The 22,139-nt window shown below is 41.1% G+C and overlaps 2 protein-coding genes across 2 annotated transcripts; both read right to left on the reverse strand.

Moving 5' to 3' along the window:
* Window positions 1-1,504: 1,504 nt before the first annotated feature.
* Window positions 1,505-11,947, reverse strand: aldocb (aldolase C, fructose-bisphosphate, b). Its single transcript, XM_070843280.1, has 9 exons — window positions 11,854-11,947; window positions 5,760-5,876; window positions 5,005-5,216; window positions 4,411-4,465; window positions 4,153-4,313; window positions 3,967-4,050; window positions 3,670-3,844; window positions 2,719-2,918; window positions 1,505-2,623 (listed from the first exon to the last, which is right to left on the reverse strand). The coding sequence occupies exons 2-9, from the start codon at window positions 5,869-5,871 to the stop codon at window positions 2,531-2,533; spliced, it is 1,092 nt and encodes a 363-aa protein (XP_070699381.1). The 5' UTR covers window positions 5,872-5,876; window positions 11,854-11,947; the 3' UTR covers window positions 1,505-2,530.
* Window positions 11,948-13,363: 1,416 nt separating this feature from the next.
* Window positions 13,364-22,046, reverse strand: rskrb (ribosomal protein S6 kinase related b). The gene is made up of 13 exons (XM_070843856.1): window positions 21,972-22,046; window positions 19,805-20,095; window positions 19,587-19,670; window positions 19,090-19,158; window positions 18,297-18,366; window positions 17,429-17,536; window positions 17,088-17,128; window positions 16,223-16,250; window positions 15,876-15,965; window positions 15,557-15,645; window positions 15,209-15,319; window positions 14,955-15,068; window positions 13,364-14,839 (listed from the first exon to the last, which is right to left on the reverse strand). Exons 1-13 carry the CDS (start codon window positions 21,999-22,001, stop codon window positions 14,603-14,605), a joined length of 1,362 nt encoding a protein of 453 aa, XP_070699957.1. The 5' UTR covers window positions 22,002-22,046; the 3' UTR covers window positions 13,364-14,602.
* Between the last annotated feature and the right edge of the window lie 93 nt (window positions 22,047-22,139).

Genomic DNA, 22,139 nt, shown 5'->3' on the forward strand with positions numbered 1-22,139 from the left:
TACAGCGTTAGCATGTAGCTTGGAGCCATAAGATCCTTCGATCAGGATCTTTTTCAGGACATGACGGGGGAACTAATCAGAGATCAGAGATGTGGCATTAAATCCTGCTGCAACCCACTCCACAGCCTCTCTTTGGTATAGCGTTATCGATTTAACTTGGCTTGTCGTAGGTGTGGCCCCTGTTACCATCAATATGTAAGTGATTGATTTTTTCGAAAGGTGACGTAATGATGAGAGCCACTCTGTGTGACGTAATGGGGTGAGTTTGTTTTCCTAACAACACATCCAGTCACACATCACATGACAGGCGGTGCACGTGGCTGTAAAAACAACAATCAGCTCCGATACATCAGTACAATTTGATCATATTAAACCAAACGTTGTAAGAAACAGGTGACCCGCGGAGACGGTGAGTTGGTTTGAGACGCAGGTGGGTACATTGACCGTCGGCCGGCCCGGTGAATATATCAAACGCACAAACAACATGTGACAAATTATGACAACCAACGCCTCCTTGAGCTGTTTGAAATCTTGGCCGACAAAAATCACACCATTTCATTAAATGGCCAAATAATCATTTGTATCTGTCCACTCATATTTGACCATGAATACAATAAATGACCAGAGAAATTAAAAAGTTGGTACATTATTTTACAAACACATAGTAAACTTCTGTAAAAGCTAAATGTCACCTTACTTAAAAAAAAAGTATTGTTTGTTAAAGGTTAGACCAGTAAGTCACCAGAATGATCCTGAGATGAGCTTAATGAAAGTAAAGTGACAGAGGACATGAACTCCTAGCTGCCTCCCAGTCAGCACGGAGCACTGTGGTTGCACTGATGTGTCTCTGCTTTGCTCTCCATAAAGCCTCTCTGAATAAATATAGTTTCATCTATTTATAAATTGATTCAGTATCTTGGATATTATTACACTATTTTGTCAGTAAAATAGGCCATGTTTGCATTTTGATAATCTGAGAAACAAAAAGGTATAATAATCATTTCTCAATCTCTTCAATTATACATGAAAATATACTTGTATCCTATACTGCACCGATAAAAACAAACTTCTGTACTATCATACATTATAGTCCTGTAATAAAATTTGCTTCATCATAAGCAAAATGGACAGAATAATGCCCAATAACGAATAAATCGTCTTAAGCCTCTTTGTGTTACTGCAAATGAAGGCCTTCAAATACATTTGAATGCGATTATAGTAAGTACCTTTCTACTATACTGATTTGTTGATGAAACTGTATTTTACAACATATACTAGTCAGAAATAACTCTTATTTAGAATAGTTTTCATACACCAAGTGACTGGAGAAATTGTATCCCCTTCAAACTGTGGTTAATTAATCCAACTCTCATGTTAGATAGCTTGTATTCACAGCAGTTCTGGTTGTAAAGGTGATATTTATCTTACTAGAAACAAACTGGCTAAGGAAACAACTAAGGTAGACACCACATGCAGCAATAACATCACACAATGAGATCTCTGCTAGTTTTTAATGTTTATTTTAGTTTTTTTTTCTCCACTATTTGACACACCAAGTGCTTCAAGAACAATATTAACATCACAAACATCACAGTATTCCAACACAGCAGTGACTGTTTCCCCGCCGCTAACCCCACGTATTGGTCCACATTATAGGTACGTTATAGAAACCATCTCCTCGTCCTGTGGGGTATGCTAGGGGGGGAATCAGGAGGGGGGGTGACACACAAGCATCACATAATATCGACACCTTCACACAACTGAATACAATAATTACTGTATGTAATTTAAAGCTAATGTTATACTGAGAGTTAGACACACAAGATGTTTCTCTGATTAGTGGTGATTAGAGGCGTGTCAACAGAAAGGTTAGGGTGGGTCAGTAGGGTGAATCCTGGCGGAGTGTCTACTGACCTCTGCTGAAGCCACGGCTGTCTGAAAGTACAACGAGCGCTCCACGCTTCTGGAAAGCCGCTCAAAAGCTCAACTCAACTGAAAAGTCTTGTCGTCTTGTCCCTTAATGGATGTACCGATGCCACTTATTATAATCTCTTGGTCCCACTGTCAGGGAGGATGTTAGAATGGCGTTTTAAGGACGAGGCAATACTGTGTTCTGACGGAAGCGAAACACCGACACAAAGCACCGGGTGTGGAGACAGGTGTAGTTACGAAGAATTGACTGATTATCTTGGTCTACTGTTAAAATTTTGCAGCCTCTAATTTCCTATTTCTGAGCCCAGTAACTATTAGACATGACATAAAATAGTTTTTCACTTCAGTCATAAATTGTCTCAAAATAGTTTTGATTTGTTTGATTAAATAGGAAAAAGACAAGCCTGTTCCCTTTAGTATTATAGATTCACATTATTCTTTTTTTAAATACACATATCTAATAATGTCATTTTAATAACTGACAACTCTAAAGTACTGGAGACAGCGCAGGCCTGTGACTGATGGAGGAGTGACGGGGGAATAGCAGAGCAGATATAAGACTACAACTAGGCCACAGGTGGATGTGGTCCTTTGATGTTTAATAGGCGTGGTTAGCCACGTAGAGGGATTTTCCAGCGGAGCCACCAGTTCCAGCGGACTCGTACTTGCCGAGAGCAGCCAATCCGTTTGCCTGAAGAAGAAAAAAAAAAGTCTAATTAACAATACTGCTCGAAGGAAGCGTCACTGCAATCTGCGTGGATGTATCCGGCCACGGTTTTGTCTGACCTCTGCGCGTTTGATGAACTCCTCGGTGGCGGCCTTCTCGTTGTTCAGCTCTCCTCTCCATGCGTTCAGGGCAGAGGCCTGCAGGGCACGGCCGTAGGAGAAAGTCAGGGCCCAGGGCTTGGCGAGCGGACAGTTGTTAATGGCATTAAGGTTCACGCTGGCCTCCTCTTCAGACTGGCCACCTGACAAGAATGTCACTCCTGAGAAAAAAAAACAAAACAGAAACAAGCAAATGCACGCATTATTGTTGGACAAACAAATAACTAATCTGCCAACATATAACAATCCTCTTGCAATACGTTACATGGCAAAGCTTTCTTTTACAGGTCTGTAAATCTCTAATGAGGTCATAATAATTCTTATGTAATCTTCTGGAAAGTACTGTGTAATTTGACACCAATTATTCATGAAATAAAGGCAGCATTCACTTGGTACCCTTCCATGTGATCCAATCTAATTCCAATTACACGCTAAAATACAGTCGAGTCAGAGCACAGCAGGTCAGCTAAACATACAAAAATGGGGAATTTGTATGCGGGAAAGCATGAAATTCAACTCATACACAATCATTCCCTGCAGTAAAGTAATGATGAATAAATATTTACTAGGATGGTACTGAAATGGAGGAATTGTCTCAATTCCTGACAAATATAACACTTTGTCTATATTTGACTTAGAACTTACTTGTGTCAACATCTATTTACTCAGATTGTAGACTTAGCATATAGATGTAGTCATAAGTGTAACCTTCACTTATGTGGTACACAAATAGAAGATGCCGTTTTTGTATAAAAAGGTTAAAACTTTAACTTTATTCCACACTTTTATCTCAAATGTCAGTTTTTGAAAATGCTACCATCATAGGGGTTTACTGTATATTCCTTATACAGCAGTACTTTGTAAGGATCCCATCCCATTAACTTTTGTTCCTTATATCTATCCGTCTCTGACCTGTGACCGCAGGAGGCACAGTGCGGCGTAGAGCGGTGACGGTTGCCATGGCGATTTCCTCACTGCTGTACTTGGTGGGGCAGGAGTGTCCGGCTGTGACCATGTTGGGTTTGAGCAGTGTCCCTTCCAGGTACACGTGGTGGTCTGACAGAGCCTTGTACACGGCGGCAAGGACCTAACAGCAGGAGAGAGACATGTGTGAGTTACACAGAGCATCATTACAAACATGCAGCAAAAGATAAACCTTAAAAGATGTATATGGCAGTTTGTGCTGTATGTACTTTTCAGTAAATTCACCTTCTCAGAGACGTACTGGCAGCGCTTCAGGTCGTGGTCTCCATCGGGAAGGATCTCAGGCTCCACAATAGGAACAATACCATTCTAGGAGACATTACAAAGTGTAAAAAACTCTCATCTTCTTAAAGACACACGACAGGAGTTTGTTACAATGCCCGACAGTGTCCTTAGTGATCTCACACCAACCTGCTGGCAGATGCTTGCATATCGTGCCAGAACATTAGCATTCTCAAAGATAGCCAGCTCAGATGGCGTGGTGTCGCTGATCTTCAGCACGCAGCGCCACTTGGCGAAGTCTGCACCGTCCTTCTTGTACTGCGCACAGCGCTCAGACAGCCCGTCCAGACCTGCAGTCCGACACACAAACAGAAGCACCCTTCAGAAATACAGCAGGGGTTTTGTGACGTCTGTGAGGTTTTGAGAGTGTGTATGTACGTCTCCTACCCTGAGTGGTGGTCTCTCCATTTGTTCCAGCAAGGGGCACAACACCTTTGTCCACCTGTGAAGAGGAAACAGAAACAGTTAAAAACAACGTTGAATATGTGATACAACACTTGAGTATCAATGCCATTTTTTTGTTATCTAACAGGGATATACTTGGTTTTCTGTATTGTTTGATTAGATTGATTTTCACTTTCCTGTATCCTGAACATATGTCTCGAAAGCTCTTTCACCCAGTTTGTCCTCTGAACCTGATCTGCTGTTGTGGGTGGGTCTGTGTGTATCATAACATGCTGACAATGGCTCTGTGTTTCCATATACAGTGTAGGAGACAAATGATGACTGTGCTTTGGTCAGCCAAACTGAAATACTAACTCTAATATCAACACTACTGCAGTGGAAACACTCAGACAGACACCAAATAAGGCTGAGATTCACAGACTCAAATGCTTGTGTTTTAGAGTGTGAGTGTGACAAACTGATGAGCATTCAAATTGACTGTAAGGCCACATGAGAGCCACTATTTCCCTACTGAAGACGGTTAAAGAGGTATAAATATGGCTGAAGGGGTTAACTACAGCACTGAGCACTGTGTACCTTGATGCCGACAACAATGCCGCGGTCTTTGATGAGCTTGGCGAAGGAAGTGCCATCGTCTGTGTTCTGGTAGAGGGTTTCATGGAAGAAGATGACCCCTCCGATACAGTTGTCGATGCGCTGGTCAGCTGTGAAGAGCAGCTGGCGGTAGCGACGCCTGTTCTCCTCTGTGTTCTCAACCCCGATGGGATTCAAACGTTTCGCCATGCTGCCTGTAAACAACACACGAACACGACAAACACACACAGGGCTATTTAGTCACAATGGAGTTTAGTTGCAATGAAGCAGAAGTTAACAACTTTCTAGTGCATGACAGCATAAAATTCAGTTATAAAACATCCAGGTGTCTTTACTACAATTCAGCAGAAAATTAAAGTGGCCTCAATAGAGTTCTGCTCGCAGTTTTATAGTGACTCTGTGACCCAAAAATCCATATGAAGCTACTGCGTGAGTTACAAAACGGTTTGACTAATCTGATTTTGCTTAACACTGACATATCTTTGTCTATAAATGTGCGTATGAGAGTACAGAAGATTCTGTACAAAGTGATCTTAAAGGCTGTGAGGACCACTTTTCATCCGAATGACAGGCAATCTAGTACTGATGATTTTGTGTTTGTGTCTGTCATATATAAATAGCTGGTGTTCAGCAAGGTTGATGTTGTCCTGTATAATATTGTTTCTTTAGTATGTAGCACTTCACAAAAAAGATATTACTGATGTTATCATTCAACAACCACACACACACACACATACCGGTGGACTCATCGGCTGCCAGGATGCCTTTTCCTGGAGCTACTATCCTCTGAGCGATGTCCTGCAGCTCCTTCTTCTGCTCAGGAGTCAGTGAGGGATACTGGTGAGTCATGGTGGCTGAAAGAAAGAAAGACAGAGAGAGCCATGGTGAAGTCACATTATTCCACGGTGTGTCGGACCTGGCTGACTGCCCAGCACCGGCCCCATTTTTTGTCCCTATGTTGTCTACAACATGGCTACCTCGCTGCAGCACTAAGCTCGTCTCAGTGAAGGCTGGAGGATGGGTGACAATGACAAAACTCCCACAAGATGACACTTGAAGTCACACAATCCAAGGCCCAGCGTGTATGGGAGATGTGAATGAACCAATGGCTGTGAGCCAAGGATATGTTTCCAGAGAAAAAAAAAAGAGCCAAATAGAAATCGACAGTAACAGACACTCTTATCACCTGGGGTTGAATATGACTGTTATTTAACTGAAAGGAAATACTTCTGTTAGACAGGTTGCCTGATTATATCGGTGACAGCAGTGTCCTAACGTGCACGCACATGCTGCAGACAAGATTATTTTGTTCCCTATTCCCTTCCTCACTCTGCCGTAAGTAAGCAGTTACGCAACCCCTCGCCTCCCCTCCCCATTCGAGCCACAGAACACAGAGAGGGAGCGATTATGTAACAGGGCTCCAATACACTCTGCTGCCAGTCCCTATTTCAGCCGCAGCACTGGATGCATCACGACTCGTTTCCCTCTCCTCAGCAACCTGTTTCCCCCACTGCATCCCTCTTTGTGCACTGCATGTATAAATGCCTTTTATTTCTTCGCCTTGATTAATATATTTCTGGTTTCCACATTTTTATCACCCAGTCTAGTTTCCAGCGATTTTCCTGCTGTGCTCACTGAGGCATGCTACCGCGTGAAAAAAAAATTGCCAGTGCATACAAGATGAACTCGCATAGGATTTGTAAATTCCCACTTTCACACGTCTCCAAAATGCATCACTCCCACTAATTGCAGGGAACAAACTGTGACTTCTCTTTCTGGTCGACTGCATCAGCTGCCAAGCCTCTCCCACTGAATGCCACTAGCTATGGCTTTGTTCAGCATCACAAGCACACCGATGTACCACAGTATTGGATCTGCTATAGATGAATCTGTTGGATGGGTGGAAAGTACTCCTTTATTGACAAATATAGAGGTTAGCTCCAGCCAGCTGTGTATGAACAGGGACAAGTTGGACAGAACAGCTACATTTCCTATGTATAAACTAGAGATAAATAGTATTTAATTTCATAGCAATAGAGAGAGAAGTCTCAATGTAAGGACACTGGATTATATTTCACGTATCACAAAAATAAACTAAAAGATGAGTTTAGCATAGCTCCAGAATAAATTCTCATCTGAGGCTGGTGTGCTGTGGTAGGACATACGCTAGATCCTCTGTGTTAATCCTCAGCTTAAAGCTATGAGGTAACAACCTTTAGTGCACACGCACAGGCCTCTAACAGAAAACAGTGTGCAGTTACCACAACACAAGTGTCAAGCACGGCTCACTGTTAACCGTAAAGTTCTACATGCAGGTAAAATTAAAGAGGCAAGGCCAGGAGTTTAACCTGCATGCACACCTCTCCAGTGCATAAGAGAGGGTATTTATACTTAACAAAGGCCAAGCCAAAGGCACAGGTATGATGTGTGGGATTTCAGTATGTTTGTGTGCGCGCCGTCCTGCTCCATTGTTAGCCACACAAAACTCAGGCTCAGCAAATACCTGCTATCTTTTGTAAAGCACTCGCATACTTCAACAATACATTTTCATTGACTTTGAGTGCAGATTGTGAGAAAATGTTGCAAAATAATTTGTTAGGCAATGTGAAATATAAATGTTGTGCAATATTCAGTCAAATACACCAAAAGACATTCTGTTTCCGATTGGAAGTATGACGAACAACACAATGACGCCTGGAAATGCTTTCTAATCATATATCATTTATATTGCCTCATGGCAAAAAAGGACCTTGAAGGACAATGCCCTGCTGCATGTGTGTGTGTGACCTGCCACATGATCAGTCTGGACCAGGTTTGGTAGCAACACACTGTTTTACACGTACACTGTTAAAAAAAAATGTATATGCACCTTTTTACTTCTCAACACACTCTGTCAAACCAATCCAGAAGATGTATCGCCAAACAAGATGATATAACCAAACATTAAGAACAAATTAGAATTATGGCTTCGCAAGTTGCAGTTTACATCCATGTCCAGACCCATGTATTTGAAACACACCGTCTTCACTTAGAGAGAGATCAGAGCGCGCAGAGAGCTTCGTCACATGACGCAACAACACTCACCACAAGTTCAATATCGACAAAACCAGTGAGCTTGTGGTGGACTACTGTTGAGGAGCATGAGGCCTCCTGTCCTGGTTGTCACCCAGCAAAAGGAAGTGATGTCTCAGATTCATAGAACAACAGCTTCTTTCCTGACTCACTACTGCGAACCAAAGTTGAACACCCATGGTTTTGTCGTTTTGGATTTGTCACTACTGGTGTTATTGTGGCAGCAACACTGACTGTCAGGTGACCGTGTGCGCTGTCTGGCCTGGCTCACATTCATACTGCACCTCAGTTGTAAACAAAGCGACAACCTGATTACTGCAAAAGGAAATGATAAAACAAATAAAGACAACTCAGTGTCTGTGATCGAGTCACTGGTCACGACTTCTCTTCTCAAACCCAGGGGACACTGATATTAGTGTTTTCTATTTTAGTATCAGATGTTTGTGTCTCCTGGAAACGCTCTGCATCCATAGGGAGCTTAGGAACAAAAACAACATGGAGCTCCAGTTTGCAGGGGTTTTTTTCTCTTTAAACTGGTAAGCTTTATTCAACGATTGATTGATTGATTGATTGATTGATTGATTGATTGATTGATTGATTGATTGACACATCCTGCTTCAGACTTCATTTCCTAAAGTGGTCCACAAAGACCAAGCTTCATGTCTCATCTTTGAAGGGCCTGGTGGGAGTGGATGTTATATAACTGTTGCAATAAAATGAAATTCAAAAAATGAAATATAAACAACACACTGCTGGATGATGTGACGATGATGAGTTTAGTTGGGTTTCCCTCAAAAAAATGATTACTTTTCTATGAAATATAATATTAAGCTTTGCGGAAATAAAGCAGCGGGGCGACATCGCCACAAAGATAATGAAGCGACTGTGACCCTTAATGCAAAAACCATAAGAAGCATTGAACATGAGAAGAAGCATCATTGTTAAAATGTTTAACTATTGTCCATCTTATAATAACTGTAGCTGATTGGTTGGTGTTTTTAGGTGAAATACATGAGTCATCACTTCTTGATTGAATCTCTGCTGCTTACACATCCTGGAAATCAACCACTAACCTAGGCTGTATTACTATCATCATTATTATTATCATTATCAATGAGATATATGATACATACATTTATTTCTGGTAGCCTTATTAATCTCCTAAGATAAATGCCCAAGGGCCCTTCAGCAGGGCAAAAACTGAAATGCTTATTTGGAGAATCATCTTCTTTATCAGTGGACATGCACCCTGCTACAGCAATGTCAATGACATTATCACAGACTACCATTGGTGACAAGGTTCATCTTCCAAACAGTGTCTGATGAAGGAAATCGCTACATGACTTGACAACTTTAATAATGCTCTTGGGAGTGGGCATTAATGGGCATTTAAAAAAGCTAGTTTGGAATAATTTCCATTAAAATCAGGCCGTTTTAACAGGATAACATTTAAGATCCAGATGTGGTGAGATGTTGAGATTAAAATCTCTGATTTTCATTCCAGCCTGTTGCACAGTGGTGGCCCTCAACAAGACAAACACCATTTCTGCACTGCGACATCAAGATTGAACAGCCAACTCCCTATTGTGGCGTCATGCAGATCCACTCAAAGCTCTGATCACTGTATGTCAAATAACACTGTCATCAATCAGTCAAACACAGTGCACTGCAATAATACAGCAGGCAGCCATGCGGACATGCATTGAATGGAAAAAACTCCAATTCACATTATAATTCACATTTACAGCACTGATATTTAACATTATGATACAATTATTTCATTGAGGTTTATTTAGACACTCACTGATGCTGCACTTACCCACCCAGGATGCAGTTAAAGATCACAAATACATGAATATCAAACTAAATTCAGAATGAAAATCTACATCTACAGCAATCATGCTGCTGCTTTTTTCGAAGCATTGCTGCAAGCATTACACTACAATACTTTTGAAGCTTGCAAACTATATTGCGTAGTATATATGAGGCTCTAGGCGGGTACCTGTGGGGGGTAAACTCAGTGTATCTACCTAGAACTCAGGCGGGCACCTCTACCATTTATTGATAGTTAATGCCATACTGATAAGCATGTGAGGGAGGAGGAGATGGGGCGTTTGAAGACAAAACAGGATATTTTTCTTGTTGGTCTTTGTCTGTGTCATTATGACCAGCTGCAGGTTTTACCCACCTTGTTATTTTCTCTACATTGCAAGCTGCATGAGCGTTAAGGAGGTGAAATGGCTCCAGCTGCGTAACACTAGTCAGAAGTAAAAAGCCTGCTTGGGGTGCTGCGTTTTGTTACCAGACGGGCTGCTGGCCTTGGCACTGATGCACGTCCCTGTGTTTGGGCTGTTTGTGTCCTCAGGCCTTGATCCAGCAGTGCTTGCAGGAGCACTGTTTCCCATGCAGCTCTCTGATACAAGAACCTATGGCAGACGTCAAGGCTGCACGCATTGCAGTTCAGAGAGAGGTTGACACTGGTGAAAATGTGCACATTACAGTAGGTGACATTTGCCTCTTAAACACTGCTCACACTCACTTCTTTTAAATCTTAAAATCTTCAATACGCATGAATAAATTGTGTTGTTATTGCACTTACAGAAGGAGAACAGAGGATTAAGGTTAAAGGAGCGGAAATAAAACCATTTTTTACAACACAATCTGTTAATAGGTAAAACCAAATCAAAATATTTATTTTCATTTTATACTCTGGAGCTGAAATGATTAGTTTATTGATCAACTGGGCGATTGAAGGAAAATTAAATAGCAACCACTATGACCATTGATTAAATGTTAAAAACAGTAAAAAAAAAAAAATCACTGCTTCCTGTCTGTCAGATGTGTATATTTTCTAAACTGAATATGATTGGCTTTTCACATATTTTCTGGCATTTTGTACCTCAAACGATTAATCGAGACATTAACAAGAAGATAAACTGAAAATCAAAATAATTGCTGTAATATCAAATAGTTTAAAATGTCCCTCATATTTAATAAAAGCCCAAGCCACATATTTAAAGTAGATTTTTTTTTTAAGGCTTATTTGCTTAAAAATGACATTTTAATCTGCCATCTGACTAATAAATCATTTCAGCTCTACAGTGAATCTAATTTTAAAATATGTTCTGCACCCCATTAAGCTCAAAGTCTAACTATACAGACGCATTGACAAATGAAACCATATATGATTTCTTTTTTTAAATAATAAATGAATTAGTGCACTGCTGGTCGGTCCGCCCCGCCTCCCCCCACATCAGAGGAGGTCTACGTGCTCAGGCACAGATACACACCGACAGGAAACCACTCCTGCCTTCAGGACTCCTCTCCGCTGCTCACACCAATTTAACACGTTAAATAACAAGGTGTGTCCCATGTTTGGTCTGTCGGACACGACAGGCTCCTCTCCGTCCACTCTGACCCCTGAAGGTCACCATTTTCACGCCCTTCCTGTTACGTATTTCGATGGCAGGCTGAAATGCGCGACTTTAAATGTAAATTCCTGAAAAAACGAGGAAGCTTTAAAGGCTTCCTGTTAAACTGCACGACGGCGAACGAGCCACAGGTACCAGCGGTTATATGTTACATTAATACGTAGCTAAATAACCGGGAGGATAAAGTTGGCTGTAGGTTGAGTAGAGCAGCATCACATCCCCATCATCATTAATATTATTAGTAATATTATTAATGTTATTATCATCTATCAGTGATCAATACCGCTCTGGGAGCTGTGTTACTGATCAGACCAGGGGGGCCTCTTACCTGCAGAAGGTGTCCAGGCGTAGAGAGAGGGCAGGTGAGTCTGGTGCTGAGGATGTGCAGGATGGGCTCGAGTCTCCTGTTTCACTGCTGCAGCGCAACGTGACTCTTTACAAAAGCCCTCGAGCCCGGGGGCGGAGCTGTCGCCGCTGCGTCAGCCGATGACGCAACGACGCATGAGCGCTACCGCGCATGCGCCGGGTGGCCCAGAGCAGAGGGGATGCAGCATGATTGTGCAAAACAAGGGAAGATGTGGGGAAGTTTTTAATCTAGTTTGTGTTTTCTCATCCTGAAGTTTAATCGACGATCATACAGTGGCAGGCCTCTAATTAAAACTCAAAATATGTGATAAACTTTATTGGTTCCCATCCGGAGAATCCATAAAAAACACACAGATATTTATAGATGCTTATAATGGTGAAATGGGGAATAAGACATGCACAAGGGTATCCGATCAATGGATAAAAACTCTGATCATATCAGGTCACACTGGGAAAAAGAGATTACCGGGGAGGTGGAGAGATGATGTTTCTTTTTATATATAAATAAACCTATAAATTCACATTATTTTAGGGAATGGGGTCCAGTGTAAAGGATACTGTGTGTTAGTGTTGGTGTTTGTCTCTCTGTACTTTGGACATATGCTTATAGATCTTTTAATGGACACTGTCAACCATCTTGGGTTTGTGGATGAAATGGTATTCTCAATAAAACACTTTCCTCTAAACATTTTTCCTTATTTCTTCTTTTTCTTTTCAGTACTAAGCAAACATTCAGCTGATGATCTTTGTTCTGCATCCCAAATTGTCTGTTAAAATTGTAATGATAAAACTTCTATGTATTGATTTAACAGACTGCAATTTCATTTCTTTTTGACAGATCGTCTTTGGTTTTTAATTAAGTAGCAATACCATAAGTCCCGCATTCAAAAGTTTAAAAATGGTGACAGCTAGTGTTCAATAATTATAACTTATAATATTGGACCACTGATGCATTAACCAAAGGGGCACTCTAATGTTAAAGCTGGAGGATTTTAACTATTTTATATACTGTTGGGTAGTTTCATGTACTATAAAACAAGGCATCATATTTTATATGCTGAATATAAGGTTTCTAAAATATGAATCTGGTAACTATAGCTGTCAAATAAATGTAGTGGAGTAAAATGCAGATAAAACAGTAAAAGTGCAATATTCCCTCTGTAATGTAGCAAAGTAGAAGTATATATCATGACAAAATGGAAACATTCCAGTAAAGTACAAATACAAACACACAAGTTAATGCCCACTGCTGAATACTCAAGTTTCTTGAGCAAACATAGACATGCTATGTTCCTGCAGAAACAATGTGACAAATCTGATAGCAAAAGTGAAGCAATGATGACTTTCTGTTCACCGACTGATACGATGAAAACTGTTTTAGCACATTTCACACCTCACACAGGCAAAACATCCAAATCAGAGTTTAATTTTTCATCTGTGCTACATGGTAATTACAAAAATACATTGTAACATAACATATAACATCAAATAGAATCCATCATATTCATATAAATGTTATAAAGAGGAATTTATAAATAAGCATATTTGTGGCAAAAAAGCAAGCTCAGGGTGACACGTGAGGCATTCTGGGTACACATCAGGGCATTTACAAAATCATAATATAATATGACGATCAGGTAAGTGCATAAGGGTGCAGTTACTGGCTAGGGTTACGGCAGCCTTGGACAATAGAAAAAGCCCTGTATTTATTCAAATGTTAACTGGAGGTAAACAATGCTGTTGTTCATTCAACCCTTACAGTCCGGGTTCTGGTCTGTACAGCTGGGCGCCATCTCAGAGTCAAAATCAAAGGCTGACTTGGGAAAACCAGCCAGTGCTCCCCTGAGTCGCAGGTAATAACCGATTCAAACGAAAGCAGACGTTGAAGGCGTACACAACTTAATCTGATGTTGTGATGCTTGCATGACTTTTACGTAGCACAGGAGGAGAGGTGTACGTTTCTGCTACCACAGAATTTAGGCAAGTTTTGGGAAAGGTTTTGTCACTGCATTAATAAAGCTACAGAATAGGTAAAGATCACAGCATGATCACTCAGAAAATGAGGCAAGGAGTTTCTTTCATCCACTTCTGCCACAACGCTTTTATAATCATGCAACATGAAAATAAAGGCAGAAGCTCAGAAATACACTCATTTTGTTGGTGTGGGTAGGTTGGATTTCTACTTAACAACATATAACTTTATGTAAAAAAAAAAAAAAAGGAAATTTGGAGCATTATCTCGAACCAGCATGACCTTTCTATGTGAGGTGAATTTGATAGCATTCGTACATTACGGTGTGTATTGAAAGGGCAGCCATGACTGATCACTGGGAAACTGAAAAAAGATGGACAATAGCGCTATCTTTCTTGCACAACTGTTATGCAAATACAGTAGGCTTGAAAAGGTGCTCATTGGAGAAAGGCAAACAAGTAAAAAAAAGAAAAAATAGTGTCCAGTAGGCTACATAGAATAAGAAAAATTAAAAACTTGCCAATACAAGTGGGGAAGTGATGTTCTTCACTCAAATGTATAAATCCCTTCTAAACTATAAATCCAATTAAATCATAATCAGCTATTTTGGCTTTTACTAAATAAGACATTAAGAAGGCGCACCACACCTCTGTGTTAGGGTGAATAAGTGTGCAGAAACACATACATGTAGGCCTTTTCATTTAGTGTGTTAGCAACCATACTGTCACCTCAAAGTCCGTCACACAAACACTTCTCTGCGCAGGCCTTTTTCCTGAGGAGGCCGCAGTGGAAATGCCGGGCCGGGTAGAGGTACAGCTGTGTGAGTCTGTGTGCTGGCATCCAGCTGTGTGTCTGGCGTGACGGGAGGGCTGAGGAACAAGTCGTAGTCGAACCCCTTGAGAGGCTGCAGAGACAAAGTGAGGCCTCGCCGAGCTTTGGCGGCGCGGTCTGGTCTCTCTCTCAGCTCCAGAATCACCTGGACAATGACGAGGAAAAACTACTTCACTTTGTCTGCACACTGAGCATTTCTTCAAAAATCGGACTCATGCTTGAACAGCCAAAGCGGCTACATCCAGACACTGGTGAATTACCTCCACAGGCTGGCGCTGCAGTAGGGCGAGGTCAAAAGTTGTTCCATGGAAGAAGGTTTGGCGTTTGAAACGGTCCAGGGTCCTCAGGCGGCGGGAGGGGTTCTTGCACAAAAGCTGGAAAGAGAGTGCAAGTCATGGTATGACATCAAACTAGCCAAACTAAGCAGTTAGTAGATCCATGTGCATGTGGTCAAATAGGCAGAAATGTAGATTTGAATGCTTTGTGGCAATATGATGACACTTTGTGTAATTACCTCGGTTATTAGCAAGGCCAGAGGGGAGCTGAAACTGAGGGGAATTTCATAGGGAAAACTCCTCACTTTCCTCAGCATGCTGCAGTGGTCTGACTCTGGAGGCACGGGGAACTGACGAGGGTTTGAGGTAAATGAAGAAAATTCAAGGCGTTTCAATTTTCAGAGTCCCTCAAATTTAGAAATTTGAGTTTAAAATTTTCCCACAACCTACACACATCCTTAAACATCCTTCCTTCACATCCTTTTGCAGCAAGATTCAAGCTCAGCTACGTCACTGAAAGAATCACTGGTGAGTAATATCTGTTTATCATGCTGGACGTACTGCGCCTACTGGCAACAAGCGCTCACCTTCCCAGTAACCAATGAGAAAAGCAGAATTCCCAGCGACCACCAATCAGCTGCATGATTGTAGGGTCCGCCACTCAACACCTCCGGGGCTGCAGAGCACACAGAGCATGCTCACAGCACTGGATGTACTATATATTTGTACACTCATAATATAATATAATATAATATAATATAATATAATATAATATAATATAATATAATATAATATAATATAATATAATATAATATAATATAATATAATATAATAGATCTAAATGATGCACAAATTGTTTCTCTGTTAATTCGCCCCAGGAGCACGATGTGATGGATTATTTCTCACCCATGTACTGGATGGTTCCACAGATGGTAAAAGCTCTTCCTCCTCTCTCCAGGCGACGGGACAAACCAAAGTCAGCTAAGCGGAGGTGTCCTAGAACAGACCATTTTCTCTTCACAATGCCAGTCTCACTAATGCAGATACAACAGGTGTAAAATATTTAAATATTGCAATCATAATCTAATCTCATTAGTGAATGTAATTGGATTCAAAGGCCGCTCCCTCCAGCAGATGTACTGTGTGCATTAATGTGTATTGACTGACAGCTGCAGAAGGGTCACCATGTTCCCTTGGAGTCTCCTGCATACCAGAGCTGTGCTGCTCTCTGCTGGACATAAGTTTTTACTCACCATTGTCCGTCAGCAGGATATTCTCCATCTACAAATAAATGAAACAAAAAGACTGAATAAGACCATCCATGTTCACCAATGTATTAATGTAACTGGATTTAGAAGGAGACTTTCCTTAGCCTTGGGTTTCTTAGTCTCCTTTTTAAATGGCTAATTAATTTGTATTCTACACACAAGTTTTGATTACAGTACATTAAACGCATTAAACATTAAACGCTGTATTGTAACTGCATTGATTTATTTCAGTGGAATACCATGTTAGCAAAATATTAATGTACAAAAGGAAACATTTCAATTTAATGGGTTTAAGGCAAGAGTACATTAATAGACTGACTAACAAAACAATTTTATAAAAGCTATTGTGTGTTGCCAGATTTTATGTTAATGATTAGATGTAGTCTGAACTCATATCTCTAAATTATAAACCATTCAGTCTGTAAAGGTTATTTTCTGGACACTAGGATAAAAACAAAAATAGACGTGGACGATGCAAAAAGATTGTTGGCTGCTTACATATGAAACATGTTCTAAATGAGGCAGTTACATTTAGTTGGAGAAAGTCTGGAAGACGAGGAAAAAAGCCCTTTAGCAGGATAAACTTACGGTCTACAGCATTTATTTTCTGTCCCCTAAACAATTTGTCTGAAATTGTGCTCATAAACATGCGTTAGCTGACATTGTATAGATGTTTACACATTATACTTTATGACTGATGTTTTCCATTTGGGTTTGTATCTATGTTACTGGTGTTTAACTTATTACTTGATAAGTATGGACTGATGTTATTTACAATCTTAGTTAAGAATAAAAAACATTAGTTTGCATTGAAACATTTTGCAATTTTGCTCCAAAACTCGTGAATTACCTTCACATCTCTGTGGATGATCCCAAAGTCATGCAGAAAGCCTGTGAAAAACCAACAAAGGAGAACAAAAATACAAAAGTCAACCGGAGAACAAAAATATGTCAGAGGCATCACTTTGACCTCCTGCTGGCATATTAAAAAAAACATGAGACAGCTTTGCTGCTGTGGGAGATTCTTTGAGAGTTCATCTCATTTTAATTAGATCTCTTTTCATAATTACTTATGATTAAATACCTGTAGACATCTCTGATATAATTAGGATATTTGAGGAGAAAATGTATAACATACAAGAGGGTTGGACCATTTCTGTTAATATCCTTAGTACTGTGTAGCATACTCACCGAGTGCACATCCCAGCTCTGCTGCAAACACTCGTATCGTGTCTTCATTGAACTGCCCAATCATCTGCCAGTAGGTGTACAGGTCTCCTGTGCTGCAGTAGTCGCACACTGTGGGGGTAGAGACAGCATTAAAACATGCGTCCGTCATGTAATGAGGGTGTGAGGGGTAGTGAAGGTCAGCGGGATGTGGAACACACACTGGTGAAAGAAATTAGGAGAGAGGAGGGTAATCTGGAAGTGAGGACGGTCCGTCAAAGCATTGTGTAAAGTTTTGACCCATTGAGAACAAGCCAGCAATGATTCTCTGCCACCTTTAAAGTAGATGAAAGTCTCAAGGAGTGTAATACAGGAGGATGGCTTTATATAGTTTTGATTTGCTCCAAATATGCCCCATATCTACATCTATGGCTTCATGATTCAGTGATGATTCACTGTTTACGTAGAGCAGGGGCGTCCTCTCTTTTGAATGTGACACATGCTCTTGTTGAGCTGCAGCAGCGTTCAACATCTGGTCCCCGGGCTAACACGCTCTCTTTTCACAGGGGGTGGGGGGGGGGGAGCAAACAAACTGGGTCACACTTTCTGAGTCAATGGCTGATTTGGATAAAAAGGGCAACTGCTCTGGAGTAGAGGGGAAGGGGGCAATACAGATACAGGATGCACAGGCAGTGGTAGACTGTGGTTGCTGGGTGGTAGGGGTAAAAGTTTGAATCTCTTTGTCTTTCGTTCGTTTTCCAGGTGTTGGGTCGGGGGGATTGTGGGTACATTCTGGATAAGACTACTGGTGCTGAGGTGAGAAAAGGTGGTGTGAGGGGTTTTGGATGGTGGATCTGGGTTGGATTGGGTCACTGGTCTCTGGCTGACTCACTAATGTAGAGGTGGCGCTGAGTCTGCCAGCAGTCCTGGAGGTCATGGACAAATGGATGGCGAACCTGACGCTGTGGGCAAAGGTCCAAGATCAACCTGAAAAATCTCAGCTTTTGCTACTGATCAAAGAGAGGTCCATACTTTTTTCTATACTGGGCCAAACTAGTTTTATAATGTTAGTGAAACTGGCTCAAAATTAGAATATTTGGAATTAGGGTTAAAATTACAATTATTTTTGAGGGAAGACCGAATAAAAACGCCTAAATAGTTTATCAACTCGCCAGACCGATTAAAGTGTGTCCCACAACAAATCAGATAAGGTCTGAATCCATTCATAGCATAAGCTTCAGTCTCACCAACATTTAATTTATACTGTACATTTAATAAATCATTGATGTAAAATAACACATCATCTGCATACAGAGATATGTATGTTCTTTTTCACAATTTTATGCAATTAATGTTTGAGGGACCTCTTTCCTTTTCGACAGCTTAGAGTAAGTATTTCAATCCTTACTTTGCTTTTATTTAAGATACTGTTAATAAAGTCAATAAATAAATACATACATAGCTTTTGTCAGATTTTTGTAAGTATCTAAAATATTGAAAATATTGAATGAAAACTGACTCAGGAGGCTCAGGTATAAGCTACTGATGACTGATGAACTTGGGTGCTGTATTTATTATTTCCAAGTCCTTTCAAAGGCATTTATTACTGTCTAAAATTTTATGGCTTTGTTTTTCTAAAATCTACATATTAACAATGATTTTCACAACTTGTTATTTAGACCCACCTGGACTATAACTTCTTCCTTTGACTGGTCCAAGACCCCGAGTCTTAGAATCTCTGCTTTAGGTATAACCTGTTGGCCGAGAAAAAACACTGAGGTGAAACAAGACTGTATGACAAGGTGTCATATAAGACTGACAGTATTTTGACTGCACAAAGATATTTATTATACAAATGTAGTTTACTACAACAGTCTTATTGGTGTGCATCTTGTGTATCTAAGCTTCAATTAATATAGTTTAAATGACAAGTCCTGACTGATTTTGGCCATTAAAAAGTAATTTTTAGTGAATTTCAAGGATGTTGTAGTGTTTGAAAATGTTTTGCCTGCATAAAATGTTCTGTATTTCTTTTACTTTCAAATTTACATGCATACAAATAGTCACTTTGCACACCAAGTAAAATAGTACTTAGTCAAAACCAACCCATCTCAGACTGTTTGTCTTTCAACTTTGATCTAATTAACTCATTGAAAATGTGAGATTCAGGCAGGACACTTACTTTGACAGCATATGTTTTTTGTTTGGTCTTATCCTTTACTTTCAGAATGGGTCCAAATGAACCTTTGGCGATGTAACTCAACACCTGATGGAGCAAAAGCACAGTGATGGAGAGAAAGACACAAAGCTAGGCCAGGTGAAAATGTAAAATACAACAAGTAATGCATTATCCAATCATATGAAGCCGTCAGTACTGTCTGTGCTGGCCTTGAGTCCTACCTGAAAGTGTTCGTGCCCAGGCACAGTTCTGTGGGGGAATTCAGGCAGGAACATGGCAATGAACCCCGGCAGGCTCCACTCTGCTCTCAGCTTGTCTGGGCCGACACCGGCCAGCCTCAGCACATGCTCTGGGATGTCAGGGGCCTTGCCTTGGATCATTCGCCGCTGGCCCAGACGCAGCGCAGGTGGGGCCAGGCGACAGAGGCCTGCTGGGATAGACAGACCCATGCTGGAGAGGAAGCCACGCCATCCAGATGAGAAGTCCTCATCCTCCTTTCCTTCAGAGGACCTCTGTTGGACAGAGTTATGACATGGGTTAGATTGATTTATTGATTATGAATGATTATGGATCATGCCAGTAAACATGCTCTCTGGGAAGAAAAAAATGCTTTTTTGTGAGTGTCAGGAAATTATTTCTGTAAGACAAGAACTGTATTTTCGCTGTTAGTTCGTACCATTAATTTCCCAACACACAAGGATAAACTCCCAGAGACAGAGATCTCAGTTCAAAGTTTTACTTGCAGCAAGCAAGGAGTACAGGCAAGGATTTGCATCTGCACTGAGCAGTCTCAGTGTCTTTCAAGCATATATGCAACATGTATATGCAAAGTTCCTCCTCTCAGCAGTCCTCCACCGCACCCTGCTCCCTCTCCTCCTTGCAGGGGCGGTTGGTGGGAAGCGCAGGTACGCTGACTTCTCACTGTTCAAGGCCTTCTCGAACTCTTCTTTATCTCAAGAATGCAAGCACAGTCTGATACATCCTACACCAACACACATCTCTTTGGTCTGTGTAAATGTCACAGCAACTATCACACAGTCCTGCATCAGACTAAAACTTCATGATAATAAAGCATAAATGTATTAACATAAACGTGTCTGCATATTTTCTATTTCCTAACAGTGAGTTTCCTACCAAATCTTAACCTCATCAGTGTTTCTACGTTAGCCAACTCCAAGAGTCTCAAATTAACAAACACTGTTAACAGGGACTGTTCACTGGACACGGTGTTGGTGCTCCTTTACACAAGAACAAGTATCAACACTTATCAAGGCAGGCGTGCACTGCTAAAAGCAATGTTCTACTTTTACTTGACCTTTTGGGAGTTCATAGCCCAAAAACTGATGAGCAAACAGCGCTGGTATGAGCCATGCAGGATGAAGGGAGGCTTTTTAAACACGTGTGTATTCACTATTTAACCATGGAACGTTGCCTAACCATTGCTTCATATACACTGAACTGCTCAGTGCAAACACAGCTCCAGTTTCCAACACTGTAGCTCCAATTAGGCATTTGGACATATTCTGTTTATGATATAGACTTTCTGGTTTACTAATCTAACATCAACCTCTTTTGTCCAAATCAACTTCACTCCCTGATTTCCTTCACATGTCAAAATTGCCTGTAGCTGGGTGGTATAAAACAAGATAATCGGCAGTCAGGATAGTCTGGCTTTGTAGTCCTAATAGATGATATTTTCACTTGTTGTACCATCAAGGTGACTTTGTGACCTCGTGCAGCCCTCCTAAAATACATCCGTGGAGCTCAGTGGACAACAGATATGTGTCACTGAACCATTCCTGCAGTCATTTATGATTTGACAAGAGAAGAGGGGGCTTGGTCTGCATCCAGCCTGCAGTCACTTGGTCACACAGCCTCTCTCCCCCTCTGTGCTGCAAGATGTGTGTAATCAACCATGCAGGATGTTATTATCATCTGGGCCAAATGAAGGGACACATCTATAGTCACTCAGCAGAAGTGACTGAAATCAACGCCACATCCGACCAGAGGCTGAGCAATGTTAAGACTTACTTGAGATTTGATTGTAGTGTGTTATGAGGCGTTCACTTGCCAATAGATTTTTGATGCCAATACAGGAAGTGTGGCGATTTCAAAGTAAAACATCACAAGTACTTTGGAAGAGCAACAGAAAATATTTCTAGGGATACAAATTAACTGCAAGATTGATGAGCTACTAATTGATCATTAACAACAAAATTATATCCTAATTTAGCTCAACGTGCTGCTACGGGACAGGTGAAAACACTGACATCCAGGAGCAGCATCGCGGTTGCTCTGGTGACTTCGGGAACCAAATCATCGCCATGGAAACAGGGATCCCCCCTACGTGCGTCACACCTTAGCAACAAGGACCTGGAGTCCACTCACCTTCCTGTTTTTACTGCCGTCGGCCCCCATCAGCGTGACAGGACATCAGCACTGTAACCTGCTCCTCATCCAGGCACTTCACGGCAGCCCGTCCACACTTTCATGCACAACACACACACACTCATTCAAGGTTTGAGGAAGCCCAGGAAATCCCTGTTATCAAGAAAA

Source organism: Pempheris klunzingeri, chromosome 14, assembly GCF_042242105.1.
Source record: "Pempheris klunzingeri isolate RE-2024b chromosome 14, fPemKlu1.hap1, whole genome shotgun sequence".
In the NCBI taxonomy this organism is placed as follows: Eukaryota; Metazoa; Chordata; class Actinopteri; order Acropomatiformes; family Pempheridae; genus Pempheris; species Pempheris klunzingeri.

Coding starts and splice junctions, on each gene's coding strand:
- aldocb (XM_070843280.1), bottom strand. CDS start 5,871: ATGACTCACCAGTATCCCTCACTGACTCCTGAGCAGAAGAAGGAGCTG. Junction 4,051..4,152: donor ATGCAAGCATCTGCCAGCAG/GTTGGTGTGAGA, acceptor AATGTCTCCTAG/AATGGTATTGTTCCTATTGT. Junction 2,919..3,669: donor TGTGCCTCCTGCGGTCACAG/GTCAGAGACGGA, acceptor TTTTTTTCTCAG/GAGTGACATTCTTGTCAGGT.
- rskrb (XM_070843856.1), bottom strand. CDS start 22,001: ATGGGGGCCGACGGCAGTAAAAACAGGAAG. Junction 17,129..17,428: donor AGAGCTGGGATGTGCACTCG/GTGAGTATGCTA, acceptor GGTTTTTCACAG/GCTTTCTGCATGACTTTGGG. Junction 15,646..15,875: donor TGGAACCATCCAGTACATGG/GTGAGAAATAAT, acceptor TGTGCTCTGCAG/CCCCGGAGGTGTTGAGTGGC.